Genomic DNA, 25,954 nt, shown 5'->3' on the forward strand with positions numbered 1-25,954 from the left:
TGGAAAAGGATCGATAAACAGGGTGTTCGGAGCGTACAGTTTGATAATCGATTCTTTACCATAGCTTCAAATGGAGAAATATCGATAATCGATCTTTCACGCCACGCCACTGGTATCAGTCAGTCATCTACATATACTCAAACTCTTGAAACAGTCGCTGACCAGGGAGGAAATTTTTCATGATCAAATAAATGTTGACATTGCACGTAACAAGGACGAAATTGAATGAAATTGATGACTCTGAAATGGATGAAAAGTATTTAAATTTGCAAATGTAGATTATAAAATTCAACGTTGAAGAAAGATTAAAAGCTAAGCATGTATGTGGATGTATTGTTGGGTTGATGGTCAGTAAGTCAGTTTACATAAAGGTATCTTAATTTATGGCCGCCGAGCATTAAGTTTGCTTTTCGAACTCCACAAATGCAAACATTGTTTGTTATTATCTATGTAGTTGGTGGTTTGTATGGTGAAATGATAAGAAATAAATTTAAAAATTGTATAAAAAATAATTCGTGGTAATCATTTCAAATGCGATAATGACGCACAATAGGCGTCAAGAGGCGTTGAACGAACGAGACTGGTTTTTCTGGTGGCTAAGGACTGCTTTACTGCTGATCCTCTATCTCATAAGGGCTGTAGACTGCATATGTGTCAATGCCTATTCCGCATTTTCCTTTCTCGACCAAGTAGTGACCCTGTAAAAGATGTCAGTATCCAAGTCAAGTCATACGAGCAATTTTTGAGGGGCAAACCACGCAAGTTTACATACTTACTGGATACACCTTTAGGGGAGCAGATATTTTTCCCTATGACGTGGGACTACTACTCTCTAATTCTGAGGGATCCTTTTGGGGCAAACCGTTCCACCAGGATGCTAAAACATGTCTTGATGCCCTTTCTGAACCCCCCTGCCCTTAATCCCCTGCCCCCTACCCCCTTCCCCTAACACCCTGTCCCCTAACCCCCTGCCCCATATTCTCTGCCACTCCCCTCTACCCCCTGCCACTTCCCTCCATCTCTTGCCTCTACCCCTAGACCCTCTCCCCTCTCCCTGCCTCTTCCCCCCGAAACCTCCCGCCATCACGTCCCCTCCCCCCGTTCTGCAATCCCCAGCACCTCCTCAAAAAGAGGGTTTACCTTTGGGTTATTCTGAATCTTTTTCAAGCCAACATGCTCTTGCAGAAGATGACAGTGACAGAGTTGATTATACAATCGTATCTCATTATGACATTTTAGAAGGAGAATACAAGTAGAACGTTGTTCCAAGAAAAATGTTTTTCCGAGCCACATTTTAACTACAAGCGACTGACAGGCTGGGACTTGAAAAAGTTAAAAATGATTCCGGGAAAAAATAATTTCGAGAAACGTAATAATGAGATACGACTACAGCCCTTTTAACTTGTGCTGGAATCACAAAAAAATTCTTTTTTATAATGTGCTTCTCGCCATAGTAAGAAAATTTGAGCTACCTCTTGCGATAAAGAGCCACTAAATTACGACTCATTCTTAAAAACTCCGTATCTATTTAGAGAAATTAAGGGCAAAAACGCTACTTAAAAATGAGCCAGAAATAGATGTTCCTAGACGCTAAATGTGGTCCATTTGGATCGCAGCTATGGTTCCGCTCGATTGTGTTGTTTATCATGAGATTTTTTGGACACTTGAATTGAAAAAAAAAAAAAAAAAAAAATTGTGAATTTCTCTCGCGTAAAGAGTCCACCTCTCCTTGCACAATCCTGTTTCCATTACAAATACATATATTAAAAATGATAGCATTCTTAATATCGAAAAACAGAGGTATAAAAAAATAAAAATAAAGCTTTCGATTATTATGTAAGTTTACCTGTAAACCCCAATTAGGACCCGCGGAGTTCCGTACAATCCATGCCTCTGAAATCAAAAGTCAAATAGGAAATAGCTCACAAGATCACTGTATAAAAGCTATTCAAACATTGGGGTAATCCTCAAAAAAGTACTCAAAGTAAGGTTCCAGACAATGTGTTGTGTAAGACAACAGAGATGAAATAATATCAAATATTAGCAAAAAATAAATGAGATTCAAACAAGAGTTGATTTTTTACGTCCAAAAAAATATTAACCTTTTGAAAGAAATGATGTGACCAATGACGTCATTCAACGCGATAAAAAATGCCATGGTTCATACGATTTTTTTTTACTATTTTTATCAGTCTTGTCCTTCAAACAACTGGTGTAAAGTAGTCAATCAGTAGTAAAAAATCAGTACATCACCGATGAATCATCTCAAAGTGGAAGACACATTTGTGTATATGTCGCAGGCAATTAGTCAAATCAGGCATTTAGTCAAATGCCTAGGCAAATAGTCAAGAAATGTAAGAAACTAACGAAGTTTACTATTTGCCTAGGCATTTGACTAAATGCCTAGGCGCTTGATTAAATGCCTAGGCATTTTAATAAATGCCTGAGCATTTGACAAAATGCCGAGAGGTGATCAGGCACATAGTCAAATGAACGGACCGGGGCAAGAGGTGCTTCCATCGCATTTTGAACCGATCACCGTACACGGCTCTGTTTGGTTTCGGAACCGAAAATGGGTCTTGGAAGCACCAATATACCATCCTCCATTCTTGCTAAATTAACGACTGAAGAAGATTTTGAAAACTTGCAGAACAAAGGGAATGAAGAAAGAAAACGCTCTAGGGATTCAAATGAGCCGGAACCATCGGATGCACCTGTAGAAAAAGCTGCTAGATTGGAAGATGACATAAATGATGTCCCTTGCTGTAACTGTCAGACAGGTGGTAAAACTGAACAGTGTTCGACATGTCCTAATGTCTGCCATGCACAATGTGGGCAAACTACCCTCGAAGACGGGCAAACATCCCTTACCTTCCTTTGTAACTTATGCCAGAATGAAATAGTAATTCGTCAGACACGTTCTGAAACTCATGAAAGGCAAAAAGATGCAGCAGCTGGCATGGAAGAATCAAGTAAAAAACTGTTTGATGAATTACAAATAGAAGACAAAGTTATTTTAGCCGTCCCAAAAGTCGATAGAGGGCCGCTTGATCATCAGAATGTACAAGGTTTCGTAACAGATATTCGTAACGGAGTTTACCAAGTCGGAACTATTGGTGGAATCATAAAAAAATTGGTGCGCCAGACCTGACCTTCGACGAATCGACTGTGTTGATTTCGACTTTTCACAAATTCCGCGAGAAAAATTCATATCGATCCGTGAGGCGGTTGCAGCCGGCTCTATGTTTGGCGGCCAAGGTGTTATGAAGTGTTCCTGTGAGCCAAGCAATTTGACTATTTGCCTGATTTTTAACGAGTTTCACTATTTGCCTAAAGGCCATACGGCATTTAGTCAAATGCCTAGGCTCTTTATCAAATGCCTAGGCACTTTATCAACTGCCTAGGCGAATAGCCAAAGTGGGTTTTCGGTAAAATTTGACTATTTGCTTAGGCATTTGACTAAATGCCTGATTTGACTAATTGCCTGCGACATATATATGACCATGGTAGGGATTACGCAAAAAACTACAAAGAGAGTATGTTTTCATTTCTCTCTTGAAAAAAAGGAAAAAAGAAAACCATCTTTTTAAGTAAATCTATGGACAAACCTAACTTGTTCATAGTAAAGTCGCTCATTAATTCTATAAATTTAAGGCAAATTATCAAAATTAGTCACACCTCACTCCAAAAACGATCGAAAAAATTAAATGGATCATTTTGCGATAGGGACTTACCACTCTCAGTTTATTTAGAAACGAGGTATATGCCAGTAGTTTCCTTATGAAGGTAAGTGCTTTTACAGGTGGCGAAAGATAAAGTTCTTTATTGAAAATTATTGTAGTCCAAAAAGCCTTGTCAGTGTTGATCTAACATAGGTATCCTTCATCTAAATGAAAGACGTTTTTACCAAAAAGCGTTCTTTCTTCCTCCTTTAAAATCTGATATTTCAAACTTTCTAGATTGTAAAATTGACTCATTCAAGCAGAATCAAGGTTTCAAACATTAGGGGAAAAAGTAAAATGTAAGTAGTGCACACCGTACCTTCGTAATGGCCAACAATAGTTGCTGCGTGATTGATGACATTTGCGTCATTAGAGCAATTATCCGAGTTGTAAATGCCTGATACGTAATGCTGCACAAAAAATATATATTTATTTTTAAAACTAAAAGTTGAGGAGTGTGTATCGTAGCGGAAATACCGAGATAACGCGCCTTAAAAATTCGATTTATGACATCGTCCACCGCGATGGTGACACCCTTGGTTTCTTCCACCTTGCTTTCATCCGAGTTTAACCACCTTGCTTTCATCCGAGTTTAACGTTGAGAAACCAGTAAAAATGTGTGCCTCCCTGACAGATGAGAGCAAAGTGGAAGAAACCAAGGGTGTCACTATGCCGCGGTAGACGACGTCATCAAACGAATTTTATGCAAAGCGCAATATCTCGGTTAATATTGAACGTTAAAGTACGGAAACATCCAAAACACCCCCGCTGCCCCCCTCATTTTTCGTTGCGGAGCGGGTAAAAACCGGGAAAATCGCCAGAAATGATGCCCGAAACCACTGTAGAACTTGACGAGAACCCTTGAAACGTTGCGCTCAGTCGGAGAACTGCAACACAGGAACTGCCGCCCACTTTAAGGACGGAAACATCCATAAAACCCCCGCTGCCCCCCTCTTTTTTCGTTGCAGAGCTGGTAAGAACCGGGGCATCATTTCTGGCGATTTTCCCGGTTTTTACCCGCTCCGTAACGAAAAATGAGGGGGGCAGCGGGGGTGTTTTGGATGTTTCCGTACTTTAAGGGGGTGGCAGTCCTTGTATTTCAATGCTCCGACTGATCGCAACGTTTCAAGGGTCCTCCTCAAGTTGGACATTAGTTTCGGGCATTATTTGTAGTGAATTTCCCGGTTTTTACCCGCTCTGCAACCAAAAATGAGGGGGGGCAGGGGGCTAAGAGTTTTGAAAACTCACTTTAAAGTCGCAGGCTGCGTTTGCGTTAACATTGGCAAGAAGTTCCACTCGGATTTGATGCTAAGTTTGAAGCTCTTCTGTGACTTATCGCATTTTAATGCAATGTTTCATTGTAACAGGCCCATCCCCCCCTAGGGGGGGGGGGGGCTGTGGTGGCCCGGGGGCAATATGAAGACTTCGGTATCAGACTTGGGGTATTCAAGGACTCTTTGAAAAGAGAAACGGTATGTCCAAGAGCCGCCGAGGCTACTCTAAAAAATGAAGGTTTGGACCCCCTAAATAACCATTGGACCCCCCTAACTTTTGACAGGGGGGTCAGATCGACTTCCGGTTTGCGCCAAAAATTTTCTTTTTTCATGCTCTTTCTAACGATGTATCACATGATGGGGGTTGCCATTTGAAATTTTTGAGTTGCCCCCCGCCCCCCTCCCCCTGGGGGGGTGAAGAACTGGAAAGTACCGCAAAAAGTTTCCCCCTCGATATGAAGAAGGACGCCACAAACTGCAAATCGATATCATAATTAGAACTAAAGTTATGGCCAGTGGTGCGTAACTTTTGAATAACCCTGTAGATAAACCGTCCGCTCCGTGCTCAGAGGCCGAAAGTTCCGGGTGCTGGAGCCGTAGCTCTGACTGCTCCGGGTGCTACGCCTGAAACTTTCGGCATCCAACCCCGGATCGCGGACGATATGTCTGTATAGCCCGTACACGGAGAAAAAAACTTCGTGCGTGGGACCCAAAGTTTAGGTCATATGGATCTCTGAAGTTTTCGGATTGAGCATCTGAACACTTTAGATCTAGCCGTCGAGGTTCGGATCACATATCTGAAACTTCAGTTCTTACATCTGAAGTGCTTTGGTTTTCACATCCGAAAAACTTCGGTTCTCACAACTGAAGTACTTCAGATGTAAGAACTGAAGTTTCAGATGTGTGATCCGAACCTCGACAGCTAGACCTAAAGTGTTCAGGTGCTCAATCTGAAAACTTCGGAGGTCCATATGACCTAAACTTCGGGTCCCAAGCACGAGGTTTTTTCTCCGTGTAAGTACGGCTTCCACGGCCGGAGTTTAATTTTCAGTGGGTACTTCTTTATACCTTCCCTTCCACTCAAGACTTAGACGTCATGAATAGACGACCTCACGGCAGAAAATAATATCCCTTACTTGGAGTTCTTTTGGTGAATGTAGGGATGTTGGAAGGGGGCTGTAGACCACTGTATCTTCGATTTGTTTTCGCGTTTTTACCCTCTCGAAATCTTCGATCTTCAAATACCGTTTGACTCGTTTGTTACATTCACCCGTTACGGCCTTGTAAGGGTAATCCTCTTCTTTTGACACTCCGTGGAAAAACATGTGTTTCAGTGCGACGTCTACATTACCACCCGCGCAGCCGGAGTTTCCCTCCACGCAATCGACCAGATCTACAGAGACAGCGAAATAAACAAGCTTTCAGTAGACGCTTTTGTAAACACATTCATTTTTCATGTCCAGTTTTCATGGATAAAATCGGTGCAAGCGAATTTCTAAAGAATGAAAATGTATTTGCTTTTAATGAGGTGGTTGTTGGTCCGTTTTATCTTATTATGAATCAGAATCAATGTATTTTAATATGGGTCAATTGAACCAACTTAAGAGCAGATGATACGTCAAAGTGTCCAAAAATAAATGTCCGGAGTACAAAAATGTCCAAAGTAAAAAAAAAAGTCGATACGAAATTTTTTTTTTATTTTTATTATTTTTCATTTAAAAAAAGTCTTGGGCATCGAAGGGTCGAAAAAATGTCTTTTGTTCCTATACTTACTCTCATCTTCCTTGAAATTTTGCAAGAATTAAAATGTATTTTGCCTACTTTTTATGCATTTATTTCTCTCTACAGTATTTTTCCTATTCACTTTAAATTGATTATCATGGTACTTGTCATAATGTTAATATGGAATCTACTCCTGTAGATTCATTCGTGAGTTCTGTGAAAATTTGTGCCACCCCACTACTACCGGGATAAGAACACAGACTTCTTTGACCTGGAATCGCGAACGCTGACAGCAGTGGCGAGGCGTGAACGATCTATCGATGTGTCCTCATTTGAAGCTATGGCGAAGAATCGATTGTGAAGGTGTTCGTTGCGAACACCGTGTATCGATCCTTTTTCATAGAAAGGGTAGATCAATCGATGTATCGCAAATCATGTCACGCTACCGGCAGACTGCTACGCTGAAAAAAAATTCTCGGCGTTTTTACCAAGGTCCGTTGGTACCTTTACCATCTCACCTTTTTTACCAATTATTGGTAATTTTACCAAGACAGATCGGTAAGCTTACCTAAAAACCGGTATTTTTACTGTTTTTTTCAGGTAAGAATAGCACTTTTATCGGTAATCGATTCTCGGTAACTTTGCCATTTTATCTCGGTAATTCTACCACAGTCGATAAAAAATATTGGCGTTTTTACCGGGGTCCAGTAAAATTACCGAGAAAGTTCAATAATTTTACCGAGATTTCTGGGTAAAATTACCAATTCCATACATAGTAATTGTACCAAGAAAAAACTGGGATCAAATAGAACCCTGAATTATTGGTAATTTTAGCCTTTTCTTAGTAAATACACAAAATTCTTTTTTTCGGTGTAGCTCATTCTCGTCGGCAATCGATCAACCTTTAAAGTTTAAAATTGAGGGCTGAAAAGTGTTACAAACCTCAAAATATACCACCGTATGCGCATGATTCATACCTTGTGCGGAGAGTTGAGTGACCTTGTTTTCATCCAATGCCCAGTGGATCTCGACAGCTCCAAGCACAGCAAAAGCCCAACAACTTCGACATCTGTGTTCCCCTAGAACCTTTTCTCACATCCAAAAAAAAGGAGATTACTATGGTATATACCGAAAAAATGTAACTGTCTTAGTCCAAAAAAAAATTTTGTATTTAGGTTTCTATCAATTAAAATTAATTGATTACAGAGTTTTATGAACTAAAAGTGAAGTTAGGACAACATTTTTCAGAAGAATTTTTCGATTCAGAATTTCGAAAAAAAGAAATTGAATATCAATAAAGAAGCTGATTCAACTCATACTTTGAAAAAAAATAATCCTTTCGCCAGTAGGAGAAATCGGACAAAATTTGGAGACTTTCAAAACTTCTACCTCCGTTACTACAAAACTTTGAGGTTCTCTATTGGTTCTCTAAAAGTGGCTCTATTGGTTTTCTCGTGAAGTTTTCTTCGATTAGCACCCCTGGAAATGAAAATGTGACGATATAAACAGCAAGCATTTCAGTTTTAGTCAAAATTTCATGTCCAATCTCTCTGATTGAATCGATCCACTGTTCGCCGTTTTGCTTGATGACGCTCGAATTTCATGCGTGAAAGAGCAAACACGAGGTTAACGCTGCCATGCCAAGGAAATACGAAGTATGCACCTGCAGGCGTTGCCAAATTTCCTTTGATAAAACGCGAATTTCCTGGTAAACTTATGAATATTTTTGTCCCAATTTTTCAAATAATTTTGTTTGCAAATTCACCTACAGATTCTGAAAATTGTGTTTTGTTTGACTGAAGCGTTGGAAAACAAACAGTTCGGTCAGAAATTTAAATCAACCTACGGTCCATTATATAGTTCATATTCTTTTGTTATATTCCGTACCACTTGTTTATTTTTAATCCTCGTATAAAAACCACCCAAGCCCAGCGTGCATGGAGGCTATTTCAATTGTAATCTTCCGTCACATTTGTAAGGCGCAATGATACAACTATTTGAACTCTCCGGAATGCGTAAGGTATCACGCCGCATTTGAAGGCGTTTTCAAAACAGCCAAGTTTAGATATCAGGTTTGTAGTTTCGCCAGAAATTGGAGGACAAAATCAATAGAATCACTGATTTTACGAGCTAATGCAACTCAATGAATTTGTGTTTTATTTGACTGAAGCGTTAGAAAACAGTTCGGTCAGAAATGTAAATCATCCTAGCAATTTATCAAGGAAGAAGCATTTGAGAGGAAGTGTTTTGATTACGAAAGAGGGGGTAAAAAAGGGAAAGGGGGAGAGGACATTAAAATTTGTAAAATGTAAAGAGGAAGAAAAATCTCCAACAGAAAATACCATCATGACCGTGGCGTGGAGGGAAGAGAACAAAGTAAAGTCAGTAAGATGCGCTAACGGTCATGATAGTATGAATAAAGCCCCCCCTCCCCGCCCCCGAAAACCATTTGGTGCTTTGTGAAAGATGTGGAAAAATCCTGCAGGAATAGCTGAACAAATCACCGCAAACCGCGCTTCAATATCTACATCTGGTACCTCGTAACAGCCGGAGTTCGACATTAAAACACTTGCAAAAATGGGTGAAAATCGGGGACTTTGCTCCCCCCCCCCCCGCAACTTGAAAACGGTGCGTATACTCAATCTGAAATTATAGTTGGGGTCAAGGGTCACCCTAAGGATGAAAAAAAAACTCACTTCGACCCCAATTTCGAGGGCCCAAAAAATGGGCCACTTTCTGCATGGCTCCTTAAATGAAAAATATTCGTAACTTTCCTCAAAAATAATATCGAAAGATATTTGGCAACTCTCGAATATTCATATTTACACGGCGTTTTCTCTGAGCACGGCAGAACGGGTGCGACCATTTAATTTTCTCGCAGATTTGGAAGTCGCCTTTTGAAAAATTGAAAAGCAAGAGCCAGACACACTGGAAAAACAAATCGCTTGGATATAGAGTCCAGACTCTTGGAAACATTGACAAGAAAAAATACTCTTGATTCAATCGGATTTTTGCTTAGATCAAAAGGAAATCCGCTCAAATTAAGTGGCTTGGTTCTTGATTTGAGTAAAAATCCGATCGAATCAAGAGTATTTTTTCCTGTCGATATTTTTAAGAGTCTAGACTCTAGATCCAAGCGGTTTTTTTCCAGTGCAGGATGAAATGTTTTGCACACGACACTAGCCTAAATTTTCTCCCCTCACAATTGGACGTATTTCTGTCAAACGGAACTATGTGCATTATGACGTGAGCCCTGTTATGTGTATATTCCTATGAAGCTCAGGGCTCATGTCTTAGAGCACATGGTTCTGTTTGATAGAAATACATCCATTTGAACATCAGAAATGTCTAATATCCACTCCGATGTAAAGAGATACGCGGCGATACCGTATTCGGTGGAGCGAGCAATTCAGAGAAATCCGACATGAAATTCGTTGGTAAAAACTGCAAATATCGAGGTTTTTTTCGTCACGGCTTATATTCTACCGTGTTAAGGAAGAGCGCCGTGTGAACATTCGAGAGTTGCCAAATTTCCTTCAATTAAGTGTTCATTTTTTTTTAGGAAAGTTGTGAATATTTGTCCTTGAAATTTGCAGGGACTTTAGGAGAAATTGCGAAGAAAATTGGAAGGAAAATATACATAAGTTTACCAGGAAATTCGTGTTTTATCAAAGGAAATTTGGCAATGTCTGAAGGTTCATACGTTGTTTTTCCTTAGCACGGCAGTATTGCAGGCAATACATATTTTATGTGGGACGGTGAACGCACGGGTCGTAAGACAGAATGTTGGAATTTTTCAGCCAACGTGCGTTAAAAATTCAGCATAAAGCGAAAAATCTCAATACAGAGCTTCACAGCTCAAAGCTCACACACAATCATAACTTTCCCTCAAAGAGATACGCTGTTTGGTGCAATACCTGATATACCTGCAATGCCTGCTACCTGAATGGTCGTTACTAGTGTTGCACCAAACAGCGTATATCTTTGAGGAAGAATTGTGCTCGTGTGTCAGCTTTTTCCCTGTGTATTGAGATTTTCAGCTTTATGCTGAATTTTTAACGCACGTTAGCTAAACAATTCCAAAATACTAACAAATACGTGAAAATTAATAAATCCTCTTTTGAACCTCTACATTTTGTATTGATGAAGTTTTTCCTTTTTAAGTTGCATCTTCAGGTTATGTACGCAAGGCATTCTGGAAAAAATTGGACGTATTTCTACCAAACAGACCTACGTGGAGGTGAGAAATATGGGGTGTGCTCTAGGAAGCTGCATAAGAAGCAATGTAAAAGTGGGCGTGATTCCTTTTGAAGAATTGGAAAAGCGGGATTTTACATTCTATCAAAGAGACCTATGTGGCAACTGAATGCGGGATTTATGAGCCGCGGGCATGGCAAGAGAGCGTTGTGAACAGGGCTCATGAGTTAAAGCGCCCCGACGACCATCTCCCCGTCGCGCTCCCCGTTGATCATTGCCGCTGACGTCACTGGCGCTTTATTATTCTCATTCACTCTTACGCAAAGAGAACTAACGAGCACACCCCAAATTTCTCACCTCCACATAGGTCTGTTTGGTAGAAATACGTCCAATTGATACTCGTATAATCAAAATTGCAACCTTCAATTGGATTATTTTGATGTATTCAACATTTTAGTCAGTACACCTAAGCTGATTCGAAAGACGCTATATTTTGTGCCAGAACAGCACGCGGTACACAACATAGACTGGCTCCATGTTTTAGGCTACTCGTCATTTTTATCGAATTTTGAGATCGCATTTCTGTTGCCATAAGACTAAGGCATAACCCGGAGTGCACTAAAAGAAAGATAGAAGATTTTCTTGAGTTTACAGCCATCCCAAATCCTCCTATCGGCTCGCTCTACCGCGCGTCGCACAGTGGATCGAGTCAGTCAGAGAGGTCGGACTTGAAATTTTTAACTAAAACTGCACACTTTGGTGTATAATTCGTCACATTTTAAATTTTAAGGGGTGCCTCTTAAAGACAATTTCACGAGGAAACCAGTGGAGCCACTTTTATGACCTCAAAGTTTTGTATGAACGGAGCATCGAGTACATAGAGTCGTAATGTAAGTGGGAGAGCTTGCGCCACTTTTAAGCGATTTCCAGGTCCCGTATGGAGATGTTGCATGTGTGTGGAATTGGCGATTTGACTATCGATTCATATGTAAAAGTTCGCGAAAAACGCGATGGTGCCACTGGTTTTCTCTGAAATCATCTCCCAAGCTCAAAAAATCTCTAAAGTTGAGACCAAAATGGAGGAGATATCCTACGCTATCCTGAGAGTCCACCTCTACATCAAAGCACACTCTTTGTACAATAGGTAGCATATACATTGACAGGGCTTCCACTTTATTTGGGGACTCTAAAACTGAAATCACGGCAACCCTGTCAATGTATTTGCTCCCTATATATTTGCATGGCGAGTTTGTTTTGATGTAGAGGTGGACTCTCAGGGTAGGGTAGGATATCCCCGGCCATTTTGGCCTCAACTTGAGGGCTTTTTTGAGCTTGGGAGTTGATTTCAAAGAAAACCAGTGGCACCATCGTGTTTCTCGCGAACTTTTACACACGAATTACCAGCCAAATCGCAAATTCCTCACACATGCAACATCTCCATTCCGAGACTCCTGTATGACGCCGGGTCACTTTTTCGATACATATTCGCTTGCTTGCGATACACGGGGATCCGGCCATGGAATTACTACGTATTTCACGCCGCCATTTTGGCTCGAATATGTATCGAAAAAGTGACACGCACACCGGGCTCGTAACTAGTCGAGCCATGGCGCCAACTCTCTCATTTATATCACGACTCTATGTACTCTATGGAACGGAGTATAAGCTTTTAAAGTTTCCAAATTTTGTCTGACCTCTCCCATTGGCTCGCTCCACCGCGCGCCTTGACATACCTGATTCCGCGGCTCCGGGTAGATATCCGCGGGATCACGCCAGTCCATCTCGGGGTCTCCCTCGGGATCCTTGCCAATCCAGGGAGTCACCCGCCCTCTAGACGTGCTGGCAGCTGTGGAGCTGGAACTTTCAGGCTCGGGCTCGTCGAGATGGGTTGGATTCGTGAAAGTAGGGTTATTCACACGTTCCGGTGGAGATTGCGGAGGCGGATCCGAAGAAGGGTCGGGAGGCAGGTCCATGCCGACCCAAAGGCGATCTCTCTTCCTCCGCCTCACTGGAGGTGCTGACTGGGACCTCGACGGATTCTCCCGTGACAGCGGGGGAGGAGCGCTTTTGACCGGAACGGAGGACGAGCGACCCTTCGGATTTGAGACATCCTGTAAGCAAGGAGGTACATAGTACTCTATTATCTATGAAAATGAGCCGTGGTAATAATCCGTTAAAATGTTTCACTGAAAAAAAAAAAACTCCGACCGTGGAAGCCGTACTTCCCGAGTAGCATTTTTCAATGTAAAAGTCGCAAAATGTTGAAACAATGTTGGTATTAGTTGCAACATTTTCGGTCAACTTTTGGTCGATAAGTGCCGATTTTCGGCGATCTGATCGGAAGACAAAGTTGCAACCTGCTGAGACTGCAAAATTCCTGCACCAAAGTTGTTTAAAATCTAAAGATAGGCAACCAGCAATAATTTCAAGTTGAAACATGTTTCGACGTATTTGCAACTAGTTCTGACAATGATAGCGAAAGAGTAGGCAATCTGCACATCAATCTATTAGTTGCGAGAATCAAAAGATTTTGTTGCAAGTTGTTGCAACCTCTGCTACTTGGGTTACGGGCTTTATGGACATACCGTACCCATTCCGGGCTCAGAGGCCAAAAGTTCCGCGTATAACAGCCGGAGCAATTGGAGCTATGGCTCCAGCACCCGGAACTTTCGGCCTCTGAGCCCGGAACGGACGGTATGTCTATATAGCATGTACCTTTTTTTTTTAGAAAACCTATAGAAAAAGTCAATGTGCAAGTGAGTATGCGGAATTTTTTTCCAACATTTTTAATTCATTTTATTAATTTGTCTTGCACAAACCGTTCTCAGACCGGGTGGAGGTTTTGTCCTGAAAATTTAACCTTTGGACGGCAATGGGCCAGTTGCGCTGGCAACAGAATCGTGTTTTGATGCTTGATTCTTGTAGATAAGCTAAAAATAAGAACATTTGTCCAAACAGCAACTTTCTACGTTCAATATTAATCGAGAATCGTCCTTTGAAAAGTCGGGTTTTTGCCGTCCTCCGTACTACCGCGGTGGATGTCGTCATAAATCGAGGTTTTCAAGGCGCGTTTTCTCGGTTAATATTCAACGTGGAGAGTTGCTGTTCGGACAGATCTTATTATTTTTAGTTGATCTGCAAGGAAAAATCATCAAAAAATGATTCTGTGACCAGCACAACTGACCCAGATTGTGACCCCATTCTAAAGGTCATTGCTACTAGGGATAATAATTATTTAAGCTAAGGTGCGCTTAGAACAGTGTTTGAAACCCACCTTAGGATTTTAGGAGCCATGTGGCCCATCAAGCTCAATTTTTAGGGGCCATTGAAGATTTTTTTAGGCGCGGAATTGACTCTTTGCCTTTATATCACGGCGCATTTTCTGAAAAGTCAGAAGCAAGATGTTTAAGTTACACAGAACTAGTAGCTGTAACTTGTAACTTTCGAATATCACGAAACAGAAAAATTAGAACTTTTTTTTTTTTTTTTTTTTTTTGGGGGGGGGGGGCATTTTGGCATCATACGACTTGCATCCCGCGGTCAAAAATGGAACGACTCCCGTCCCATGCCCAAAAATCTCGAAAACGACTTGCGTCCCGCGCTCAAATCCGAATTTGAGCTGCCACCATGATTGGCAACACCGCGTACCTGAGTCAAAATACTATCAAGTCAAATTGGAAAATATACAATAAAATTACCTGAGATAAGATGAGGAAACAGCCGTCGAAATTTCCTCATACTCATTAGCAGTGCACGTCATGAATTAAAAATTTCGCTTGTTTTACGAGCACGTCAAAAATTGAAACTGTACCATGAAAAACGCCGGGGCACTACGAGGGTAAAAATTTAAAGGACGCTTCGCGCACATATTTTAGTCGATCCTCGCTCCCTAAATAAATTTGCATAAGAGCATTTGAATCTGCCTCTTTTTCAGTCTGCTTTTTCCCTTTTCTTCGATTAGTATTAAAACTTTTTGTTTCTCTGATAAGAGCTACCGAAATTCCGGACATTCCGGACAATTCCGGACCGAAAAGCACGGATTTGTTGTGGAGCTGCGGTAGCGACGTTGCCATATAATATGAATTATAATCAAATCAATCCACTACGGGACACGCAAGTCGTTTTCGAGATTTTTGGACACGGGACGGAAGTCGTTCCTTTCTTGACCGCGGGACGCGAGTCGTATGATGCCCATTTGGCGCGTTGGCGCCTGTGAGTTTCCAACACTGGCTTAGAATCCACGAAATCTCACTCACATTTTTTTCCGAGCGTCCTCTGGACTTGGAGCCATCATTGGAGCGAAACCGGGACGTGGATTCATCTTTGGAGCGACTTCTGGACTTGGGGTCATCTTTGGCGCGACCCCACCAACCCCTGGACTTACTGTCATCTCCGGGTTGATCCCCGCTTTTCCTGTCCCGGGATTTACTTCGTTTGGGGGTCTTAGCTGGGGAGTTCGATCGTTCCCTCCTGGGCGTAGAACCGGAACCTCGGTTTTTGGACTTCCGAAAGCTATCCAGCATACGAGGCGCGAGGCTTTGTCCGATCGGATCGACCGTGACCGGAGATTTCTCCAGGAATCCCATGTACGATACGTATTCGTCACCTACACGCAGGATTTTCATAGAGTACCTATATTGAGAGAGTATGGCCAGTGGGCCCCAAGGAGAAGCTTAGGACCCAAAAATGGCGGTGCGTTGTGTTGGTTTTTGTGGAAGGGAGGGGGGTCATTGCCAACTTTTGACGGTTTTCACCAACCGCACTTATTGCTGCCAACCTTACTACATCTAAGATAATTTTTCTCAAAAATTGCATACGATTAGCCTTAAAAATATGTAAAGAAGTCGCAATAGTGCATTTGGGTTTTCTCGTTACGATAAGCAAAGAAAACTACATTTTGAGTCATTTTGCAATACATTAATCTATGGCGTCCGCCATTTTTGGGTCCTAGGGCTCCATTCAGCCTAAGATGGCTGAGCCAATCAGAGGTGGTAACACCAGTGGCCATACTCTCTCAATATAGGTACTCTAGATTTTCAAAAGGAATACGTCGCTTGGCTATGAGGGCGTAACTAAACGTTGAGATGAGCCCGGAAAAGCATTGAGTTGTATGCACGACAGGGTTCATTGCGGAGTATAGTTACGCCCTTATGTCAGGAGGGCGCCGAATGTATATCAAGGTCGAGTGCTATGATTGGTCCGAGTCATTGAATAAGCCAACCTGACCTTGATGTTTTGATAGTTAGGTTTGATCGTGTGAGACTGGCCTGTGTCACGCTTTTAAAACTAGCCATCAAAGGTGTTGCGATTGGCTTATTCGATGACTTATTGGACCAATCACAGCACTAGACCTTGACATTTTGATTGAGTATTTTGATAGTGTGACACAGGCAACTAGCTCGTGACACTGGCTTGCTTAATATACACGGTTATTCAAAAGTCACGCATCACTGGACATGAGAGGGGTGACCATTTGAAATTTTTGAGTTGAACCCCGCCCCCTCCCCTGAGGAGGTCAACAACTTGAAAGTACCCAAGCAAGTTTCCCTCTCAATATGAGGGAAAACGTCACAAACCGCAAATTGAGGTACAGTTATGACAAGTGGTGCGTGATTTTTTAATAACCCTGTTTATGTAGATCCGAATGAATTCAACTTTTTTCGCATTCAACACTCTTTGATTTTGTGGAAAAACGTAGGGATATATGATTCTCTAGGAAAAGGCAAAAAATGGCTGGCCTCAATATAGTAGATTTCCTCCGAAATTCATGTCCTAATGTGGAAAAGTTGGGATTGCCTCAAAGTAGAGATTCAAGCATAGCAAATACTATTCAAAACGCTTTGACTTCGTTTTTTTTTTTTTTTTTTTTTTTTTTTTTTCAATTTTAAAATAGCTTTTCCTGGAATAAATTTCACGCTTCGAACGGAATCAATTTGTTTTAATGAAATTTCCCGCTTAATCATAGGTTTTCCGAGGAAGGCAGCCTCTCGTCCCTATCATACTCAACCGTTGCCAGATAAGTTGCTTTTTCAGCACTTTTCCCAGTGCAAACCTATGTAAAATATTCACAATTATCACACAATCTGGCAACTCCTCGAGTGAAATAGAAAAAGGTGGAATCGACTAAAGCGTGGAATCCTTCCACTCTTTTACTCGTATTAATGATTTTCGTTTTACTTTTTTCGAAGAATAACATTATACTCACTAGTCAAATCGGTGAAAGGGCCAATTCCGAAAAGGAGATTACCAGGATTGCCTCTTCGCCTGTTCTCATCATTTAACGTTTTTATCATGCCCAAATTAGCTTTGAAAATATTGAATCTGTTCCGTTTTTCTGCTTTTGATCGGTACTTTTTCTGGTAAGCCTTGATGTATAAGTCAAATACAGCATTCTCTGTCATTTGAGATACCTGATTCTAGAAACAGAGGTGAACAATAATGGAGATGTTACATGTGTGAGGAATCTGCGATTTGACAATTGATTCTTATGTAAAAGTTCGCGAAAAACACAACGGTGCCACTGGTTTTCTCCGAAATCAACTCCGAGGCTCAAAACTGCTCCCAAGTCGGGGCCAAAATGGAGGAGATATCCCACGCTATCCTGAGAGTCCACCTCTACATCAAGACAAACTCTCGAGGCAATGATAGGAAACCTCAAAAACCACAAACTTGTACGATCGGCACATCTTGATTTTGAGAAAATCAACGTCCTCCTTCAACGTTTAGTCTTTGCATTTGTAAACTTGGCAAGGAACTTTAACGTCTAAAAAAAGTGATTTTTTGCTATGAGCACTTAACTCGATTACAAGCCTTATATGATTCTGGAATACTACGGTTTCATAGAGAGTGGAAAGTTTGAATCGATCAACGAGGAAAACTTTGGGTCTTAACTTATGAGTCAACTTATAAAATTATAAAAATGTTCGTCATGTTTTGCGTGCAATTTTTAAACGAAAACAAGTTTGCATCCATTAATATCGCATCCTATCTAGCGGTCTATTTGCGTCGAAGGACAGACAGATTGCGTCGAAGGACAGACAGATTGCGTCGAAGGACAGACAGGCTCACAGCCTCTTGGTAAAGTGCTTTTTAAAAAAAAGATATTACTCTCTCATTTCCAAGCAACGTGGATTTCACTCTCAAATTACTCTGAAATGTTTGTATGACCCCACTCCAGATGGCAACTTCATGATAAATGTCAGTCCGACCTTCTGCTATTTAATGGATTTTTATGAAAAAGTGTCCGTCAAAATAATGTTAATTGTATGTTTCAACCAAAACTGGGAAACATCTCTATTTCACCAACATCCAAGTTTTTGCTAGGGATTGGTTTGGTACAATTTCCGCACAAAATTCTCGCCTGCCATTATGGAAAAAAAAATGTATACCGCTTTGCAAACACTCTTATCCATGTAATGTTGAATTCTAGGTTTAAAATGATTTAGGTAGCACCACAAATAGAACAAAGTTTGCAAAAAAATATTTGTCGAATTTTGTAAATTTTAAGATGGGTTTGCACCCCTTAAATTTTTACAAAATCATGTAATTCTTACTCGCGTACTTCGTACTTTTTGGTGTTCCAAATCATCGTAATCTTTTGCAGAGATCCGCATTTTCAAAACCAAACCGCTAAAATTCATCCAAGCTCGTCAAAACTCTTGCCTCTTATGATATTTTTTTGAGGGCTTCCTTGATCACGATGTAAACCATATGGAGGCCTCAAGCCCTGTTTGCTGTAACCCAAACTAACTCAAAGACCGTAATATTAGCTATAAATATTTTAATAAGTGTGTTTATTTGTATTAATAGCTTAAACTAGTAAAAGCATAATAGTGAAGTTATTAGGATAATTTAAAATTTTTAAAACAGTCAAACTCTTAATGGACCACTATACAAGGTACGATTTTAGGCATTCTGATACATGTTTCTTAACCGGAATTTCACGTAGAACATTACTTCGCGCAACGAAAATTACTGAAACCAACGCCTAACGGAGATATTAACATGTTTATTTCACATTGGTTACGAGGAATTTGAACTGCCCGCTCACAAGAAACTCAAAGCTCTACGTGAGTCAAATCGCGCACTACAACGGTTTCAGCAATCTTCTCAATCGAGCAATGTTCATTTCCCACCATGTGTTTTTCAAACTATAAGTAATTTACTATAGCCGAGCCAAATCGTCAAGATTAAGGTTGCCAGATTTTTTTTATCGCAGAGACGTTCATGATAACGTTCAGCGCGCGATGTGAATCACGTAGAGTATTGAGTTTTCATGAGCGGGTGGTTTCAATTCACGCACCAAGAATCATTAAATATCTTCGAAAGGAGTTGATTTCGGCAATTTTCGTTGTGCGCATCGTGTTTTACGAAAAATTTTGGTGAAGAAACATGTATCAGAATGCTGAAATTCGTACCTTGTCAAGTGGTCCATTAAAAATTATTTAGTTTAATATAAAACACTATGTTTTCAATATAGAAATAAAATAAAATTTAATAATTGTTAAGTAAAAAATTAATAAGATATAGCTTCTAATTATAAAAAGTAACCCAGTTTACTGAAGGTTTAGACTAAATAAAATAAATGTTGGTGATTTGCATTAAATAGTCGCACAGTTAAATTTCTCTAGAGTAAAGAGTTAATAAAACAGAAAATACAAAGGCTTCCAGGATAAATTAAGACGAGTCGTAACAAAGTAAAATTACTGGAAAGTGATATTAGATAAAATTTGTTAACTTGAGTTAAATGAGCTTTTTAAGAAACCGCTATAATTATGACTCTCAATCCTAACAAATCCGTCCTTATTTACAGTTGTTGCGTTAGTGTACAGTCATGTAGATCAAACGAAGTACCCTTACCTGATATTCTTCGTCAGCCAACGCTTTTTTTGTGCTCAACGGTGCATAAGTTCCGGTAGCAATGCATTTTGTAGGAAAAAACGCATTAAGGTCTTTATCATTGAATCTGCACGTGCAATACGTTTGATTTACGTCTTTGTCCTGTTGACACCTTCCGATTGCCCACGGCTTATTTACCAGAGCGGCTTTGCCCCACCGAGAATTGCAGTAAGCATTACAGTTGCTCTCATTTCTCTTGGTTGGGATTTTTTCGGTGCACAGCGAATCAGAGCGAACTAGTCAGCAACAAGAAATGGAAAAATGGGTTAGGCTTTCTGCCGTGCTAAGGCAAAACGCCGTATGAACATTCGAGAGTTGCTAAATATCCCCGGATAAAACATGCATTTCTGAGGAAAGTTTTGCATATTTTTCCTTGACATTTTCAGATTTATCGAATCCAGAGAGTGAATTGCAAATTTTAATGACATTTGTAATGAATTTCTTTCATTACAAATATCGTATCCAATATGGAAAATTGCAATGCGTTTCACTGAACGTGTAATGGCTCAGATGAACGTGACGCAATTAACGAACCCTCCAGGTGCTTCCACCTCATCCTTCACTCTATCTCACCAGTATATTCCTGTAACTTTGAAATAGTCCTTGGTTCTCAAGATGCCTGCTACAGGTCAAATACCAAACAACAGATACTACGCGGGCACAGTGCCCTACAATCCACATGAAAGTCATTATTCACTCTCTAGAATCTTCGACGTGATGATCAATCCAATTTTTGGCATTTTTGGCAATTAAAACGACAATTTCTCGAAAATTTGGTATCGTAGGGAAAAGTTACAAAGCACATTATGCATGTATTTATTTATGTTCTTTCCAAAAATGTATACGATTTTTAGATAAAATTAAGTTTTACACATGCAAACTTGAAAAAAAAACCTAAAAATTGGTAAAAATTGGCAACAGTGGACCCATAGGTTTTTTAAAGTTCACAGAAAGCCAATTTTATGGTCAGAAATGAAAAGCACGTAGAGAAATGCAGATGATACATGCCTATGGAGGGTGACTAAGGTCAGGTGACTTCAAGAAAAAAAGGCCGCTGAACACGACATCCCGGTCAATTTCCACATCGTGGGAATCCAGGTACAACTGCACTGTTTCGATATGTTGTATATAAGGGTAAGAGCTGTTACGTGCGTCAAAATAAAAGTTGGACCCCGCTTTCTTAAATGTTAGGCGTGGCACTTTATCTAAGTTTGGCCATTTTTGGCTCTTAGAAATGATTTTTCTCGAAAATTTGGCAACGTAGAAAAAAGTTTTACTAAACATTTTTTATTCATGTTTTTGCATTCTTTTAAAAATCGTACACGGCTCTTAGTTTAAATTGAGTTCTACGTGCGTGAAATTGAGAAAAAACCTAAAAATGGGCCAAAAATGGCAACAACGGACCGTAAGACCCCCTTTAATTCATCGGAGGCCTGTTTAAAAGCCAGATATGGGAAGTGCGCAAAAAATTACACGGAAATCACTGGCTGAAAGAGGGAAAACAGTCGACGGAAATAACTATTTTTCGATGCCAGAATTTTGGGTTTGAAGCGCTGCTGCTGCACTTTTGCACAGGCTCTGTTCGGTAAAATATCTAGGCATAGAGTCTACCTAGGACTAGTACTTTGAAAATATGAAACAGTCAGCAAAATCCAAGTGGGGCCGTAAGAGGCCCTCAACGGTACTCCTCCTTTGGATGTTCATGCGAAGTTTTTTCTTTTTCAAAAGTCGATTTCAAAACGTTGAAGAAATCATATTGTGGACTTTTCATTTGCCGTAAAAAACAATACATTTCATGAGCCGAAGTTTAACGTCAAAAATCTCTGTGGAGAAATTATGCATCACAGTGAAACCCAATGTAGCATGCTAAATTTCGGAAAGTAGTTCAAAAGCACTGTCTGTGATATTTAAAGGTTCGCCGCCATTATTTCGCTGGAAACTACACCAGCGTAAGCAGCAATAGCTAGAGTTTCATTTTTCTGGAAATGATCGACATACTTCTAAATGTCAACTTTATAGTCGAGTTTGATCCACGTGCGCGTGATGATTTGATGAGTTGTTTTAAGACTCTTAAACATTTCGAAGTAATCGTGCCGCTTCATCGCAGGACAATTTTTTTTTTAGGCCCGTTACATATTTAATTTTCATTCCTTTTAATTTGCGAACTTGAAAAATTTAAGACAAGTTATCGGGATCTTATTACGTCGCATTTCATCTCCTCAGCAGTTTTAACATACTACGATTAAAAAATATGCAAAATGTCTTCAATACAGACCAAAACGCATAAACGAAAGAAATAACGTCTCTATCTATTAAAAGCAATCCTAAGAATAAAAATCACAGTACTAGAAAGTCTGTTTGAATTTTTAAAAATTTAAAAGGAAATTCACACATAATTCCTAACCCCGATGAACTTAGTCTTCAATGGAAAATTATACAACATAAAAGGCAACTAGACTAATTAAAATGCAGTTAAGCTGGTTTTGGTTAAACATATTGTTTTTTGAGATCGAGCAATCGATGTGTCTTCGCCGTCGATAGATAGAAATTCGGCCCTAACTCACAAATATGAGAAACTTTTTAATTTAGACACAAACTGATTCCGTAGGGGACAATGACATTTAGTAGAGCGTCAGAGCGTGCTATAAGGCGACATTTATAGGCAAAGAAAAAAAACATTAATAATATCACCTGAGCTGTAAGTAACAAGAGGGTAGGACGGTGCTGGTTTCCTCTATTATGCGAAGAAATCAAAGCCAAAAAGTTCCAAAAATATTCAGACGATTCAAAAATTTGGTTTCAATTTATTGACAAAAACTATTCTGGGGACTATTCAGGATAAAACGAATACAATTTTAAAGTTCTCGCACGAATTAACGAACGACTGAAGATAGAGGAAGCAACGGATATGAAACGCGTTTCATTACAAAAAAAAAATTGGTGCAAGTGAGTACGCTCAAAATTTTATAATTTCATTTAAAAATTTGAATTCTAATGAATATTTTTGGAATTTGCTGGCCTTGCTTTCCCCGCAGACAAGTGCGGAGCTAGCTCTCTTTCACCACCCTGCGATCTGTATGTAAAAACACATTTAGTCCACAAAATTTTCGACGAGCGAAATTTTCAGTATCACATTAGAAGTTTCGCAGTGAAAAGTCTCAAACCAAAATGGGCAGTGGAAAATTTGCACACACCAATTTTATTGCTTCGTTTGAGAGTGCCTAATGCGCTGAGTTCGCAGTATTTTTCAGTATTTTCCTGAAAGCTTATTCCTTCGAAAATATGAAACAAAAAAGTTAAAGAGTGGTTCCATTAGATTTTTCGTCAATTTTTCTCTCCAAAGCACCCCTTGAAATTGAATTTTTGACGAAATTCTATCTTTTCTAATAAAATCATTTTTAAGACGCTCAGTGAACGGGGTGAGGAAGGAGAGTGTAAGACGTTCCAAAGGTCGAATGGAAAATTTGCAAACACATTTTGTATTGCTTCATATGAATGCTCTTAGAAAGCTGATTTCACAGTATTTTTTACAATTTTTTTCTGACATGGGGAATAGGAGAAAAAAAGATTTTAAAGTGAGAAACGTGACGCCTTATGACGTCATCTGGCGGCATTTCCCATTTATGTATAACACATGTATTTTAGCAGATTGGGTTATTTTCTCATATTTTCTGTAATTATTGTTCAATTTAGAAACCAAGGATATCCTGCTCAGTTTTCCCAGTAGTGTAATTTTTTTTCTTTTTTTTCGGAGGAATTTTATTTAAATATAACGTAACTACTACAAGTATTTCCTTGTATCTATCTACATGATTTTTTCCTTTTATCTATCTACATGGTTTTTTCCTTTTATCTATCTACATGGTTTTTTCCTTGTATCTATCTACATGGTTTAAGTATCATTTTAAATACGAAATTCACAAAATTTAAGGCACCTGCAAATTCTCTATCCTTGCATTTGTTAATGTTCTGATACTTACCCTCTACGAGTGATGAAAAACACAATATTAACATGCAGATCCCCACAAGGGGCCACGTCATCTTAAGCCCCAGGGTCTGTGAATTGGAGAGTTGAGCTTCTAACTTTCAGAGTACGGAGGAATCCCACGATCGACTGATGCAACATCGATCAATTTCAGTTTTCAACACGCAAGTCAACGACCGTTCTGTCGGATCTCGTTGCCCTTATTACGCAAGAGCGTATTTCCATTTTTGCATTAGCCCCGAAACTCATGAAGTTATACGGACAAAAAGGCTCGCGTAGAAATCGAGATGGGGAGCGATGATTTGAAAGAGCGGAGTTTCAAGACACGCCTCCCTTTTAATCTCGAGGATACATGGACATAATCGACATAATCACGGGAACAGATCCGAGGATTCCTCTTTTTTTCTTCTTTAATTTCTTTTTTCCTTTTTTTTTAAAAATAAAAAATAGCATAAAAACTAACGGAGAACGTGTAAATGTAGGCAGTAACTTGGAATTTTCAGCCAAAATGCATTAAAATCGAGAAAACTGGATTTTAAAAATTCTAACTTATTGTCCATGCTGCCGGGCTAAGGGAAAACGCCTTATGAACTTTCTGACGTTGTCAAATTTCCTTTGATAAAATACGAATTTTCAGAGGATTTATTGAATATTTTCCCTCCAATTTCCCAGATAATTTCATTCGCAGCCAGATCTAAATCTTCTGCAAATTTCTAAAGAAAATATTCATAAATATCCTAAAAAATTATAATTTGATCGGAGGAAATTTGGCAACGTCAGATGGTTCATACGGCGTTTTTCCCTGGCACGGCAGAGATGACTAGTGCGTCTTTCACAATCAGTTTTTGATAAATAGAGAAACTAATGAGGATCGAGGAGATTCGTTCGTTCTGTGGCTTGAAATCGTCGCTTCTCTCGCGAAAGAACGTAACTACATTCCGATGTTGCCAAATCTCCCTTCTCAAATTTAGTTTTTATGGGCGGAATTTTTGGATGTTCTATTTGAAAATTTCACCGAATTTTCCTTTGATTTCAAGAAAAAAGCAGACACATTTTTGACAGAAATCGCGTAGGTATATTTGTGTAAAAAATTGAATTGTCTCTGTCAGCTTTGCAGCCCTGGAATAATTTTTGGGTCCTTCGTCCGGAAAACGACAAAATGTAGTAAATTAACGTCATTCAAGTGTGATTCGGCATTTTGAATAGTGTTGCTGGTGAAGATTTTTTGCCTGTCTGTCAACTAAGCGACAAATCGTTACATATTCACTCTCTACGAATTCATTCGAACTCTCGAGCAATTATTAAATGTGCAGAGTCAGCCAGAAATTCTCTGAAAAGCTTTCTAAATCTAGCAGAACTAAGACGAATGTGAAATCAGCTCCATATTTTCCTCAAAGCAAAAAAGAAGTTTAAATTTAGTTCTGAAAAATACAAAATCCCCAGCTCATTTCAAAAGCTCTCAAAGTCTGCTTATTTTCGACGACAATGCGAATTTTTCCCATTAGGATACTTCATTCCATATCGATGGTGTAAGTCGGCAATCTTATTACTGGGTTTGTGACATCGCAGATTTCCTGTCATACTTCATTTCCTAAACGGAAAACTACTCATGCCATGATTTTTCTTCCCCGTGCGAAGACAATTCTGCAAAAACTCCAAGGAATAACGTCAATTTGTTCTCCTTTAAAAAATAACATAGAGGCGGAGATTTTCAGACACAGCAAACGATATATGTGATTGTAGACTTACACCGTCGTTGTATCCGTTGTTGGTTTGCAGCGTCTTCTGATTAATAAAATTAAATTTACCTTTAAAATCGTATCTTTTATGAATGCACGTACCCACCCCATTCTCAGAACTTCCACAGTGTAGTCTGCTTCAATCCTGTGGCGGATCCAGCCAATCGGCAACATTGTCCTTTTTGAGCGTACACCACTGACGTGGTGTACGCTCTTTCCGGCCGTTTCGCAGCGGGTATGTTACTAATGGATCCATTGGTAACAGCCCGCACTGCCTTATGGGAATCGGCGCCATTTTTCGTGGCGGAAAGCAATATCTAGTTTCTCAATTTTATTTATGTACCATTTCTACCTATTTTCTCCTATTTTGTCCACTTTATGTAATGCCTGTAGGCTTGTCCTCGAGAAATTCATATG

The 25,954-nt window shown here is 39.8% G+C and overlaps 1 protein-coding gene across 1 annotated transcript; it reads right to left on the bottom strand.

The window, feature by feature from the left end:
- Positions 1-485: 485 nt before the first annotated feature.
- LOC109039253 (uncharacterized) lies at positions 486-24,067 on the bottom strand. Its single transcript, XM_019054665.2, has 10 exons — positions 23,794-24,067; positions 19,775-20,049; positions 17,121-17,331; positions 15,172-15,521; positions 12,649-13,026; positions 7,696-7,804; positions 6,133-6,389; positions 4,042-4,132; positions 1,847-1,893; positions 486-698 (listed from the first exon to the last, which is right to left on the bottom strand). Exons 1-10 carry the CDS (start codon positions 23,852-23,854, stop codon positions 609-611), a joined length of 1,869 nt encoding a protein of 622 aa, XP_018910210.2. The 5' UTR covers positions 23,855-24,067; the 3' UTR covers positions 486-608.
- Positions 24,068-25,954: the final 1,887 nt, after the last annotated feature.

Source organism: Bemisia tabaci, chromosome 9, assembly GCF_918797505.1.
Source record: "Bemisia tabaci chromosome 9, PGI_BMITA_v3".
Classification (NCBI taxonomy): domain Eukaryota; kingdom Metazoa; phylum Arthropoda; class Insecta; order Hemiptera; family Aleyrodidae; genus Bemisia; species Bemisia tabaci.

Excerpts from the sequence above, each read along its gene's own strand:
- LOC109039253 (XM_019054665.2), bottom strand. The coding sequence starts at position 23,854 with ATGACGTGGCCCCTTGTGGGGATCTGCATGTTAATATTGTGTTTTTCA. Across the intron at positions 17,332-19,774 it reads TGGCTGACGAAGAATATCAG|AATCAGGTATCTCAAATGAC; the intron begins GTAAGGGTACTT and ends CTCTGTTTCTAG. Across the intron at positions 6,390-7,695 it reads CACTCAACTCTCCGCACAAG|ATCTGGTCGATTGCGTGGAG; the intron begins GTATGAATCATG and ends CTGTCTCTGTAG.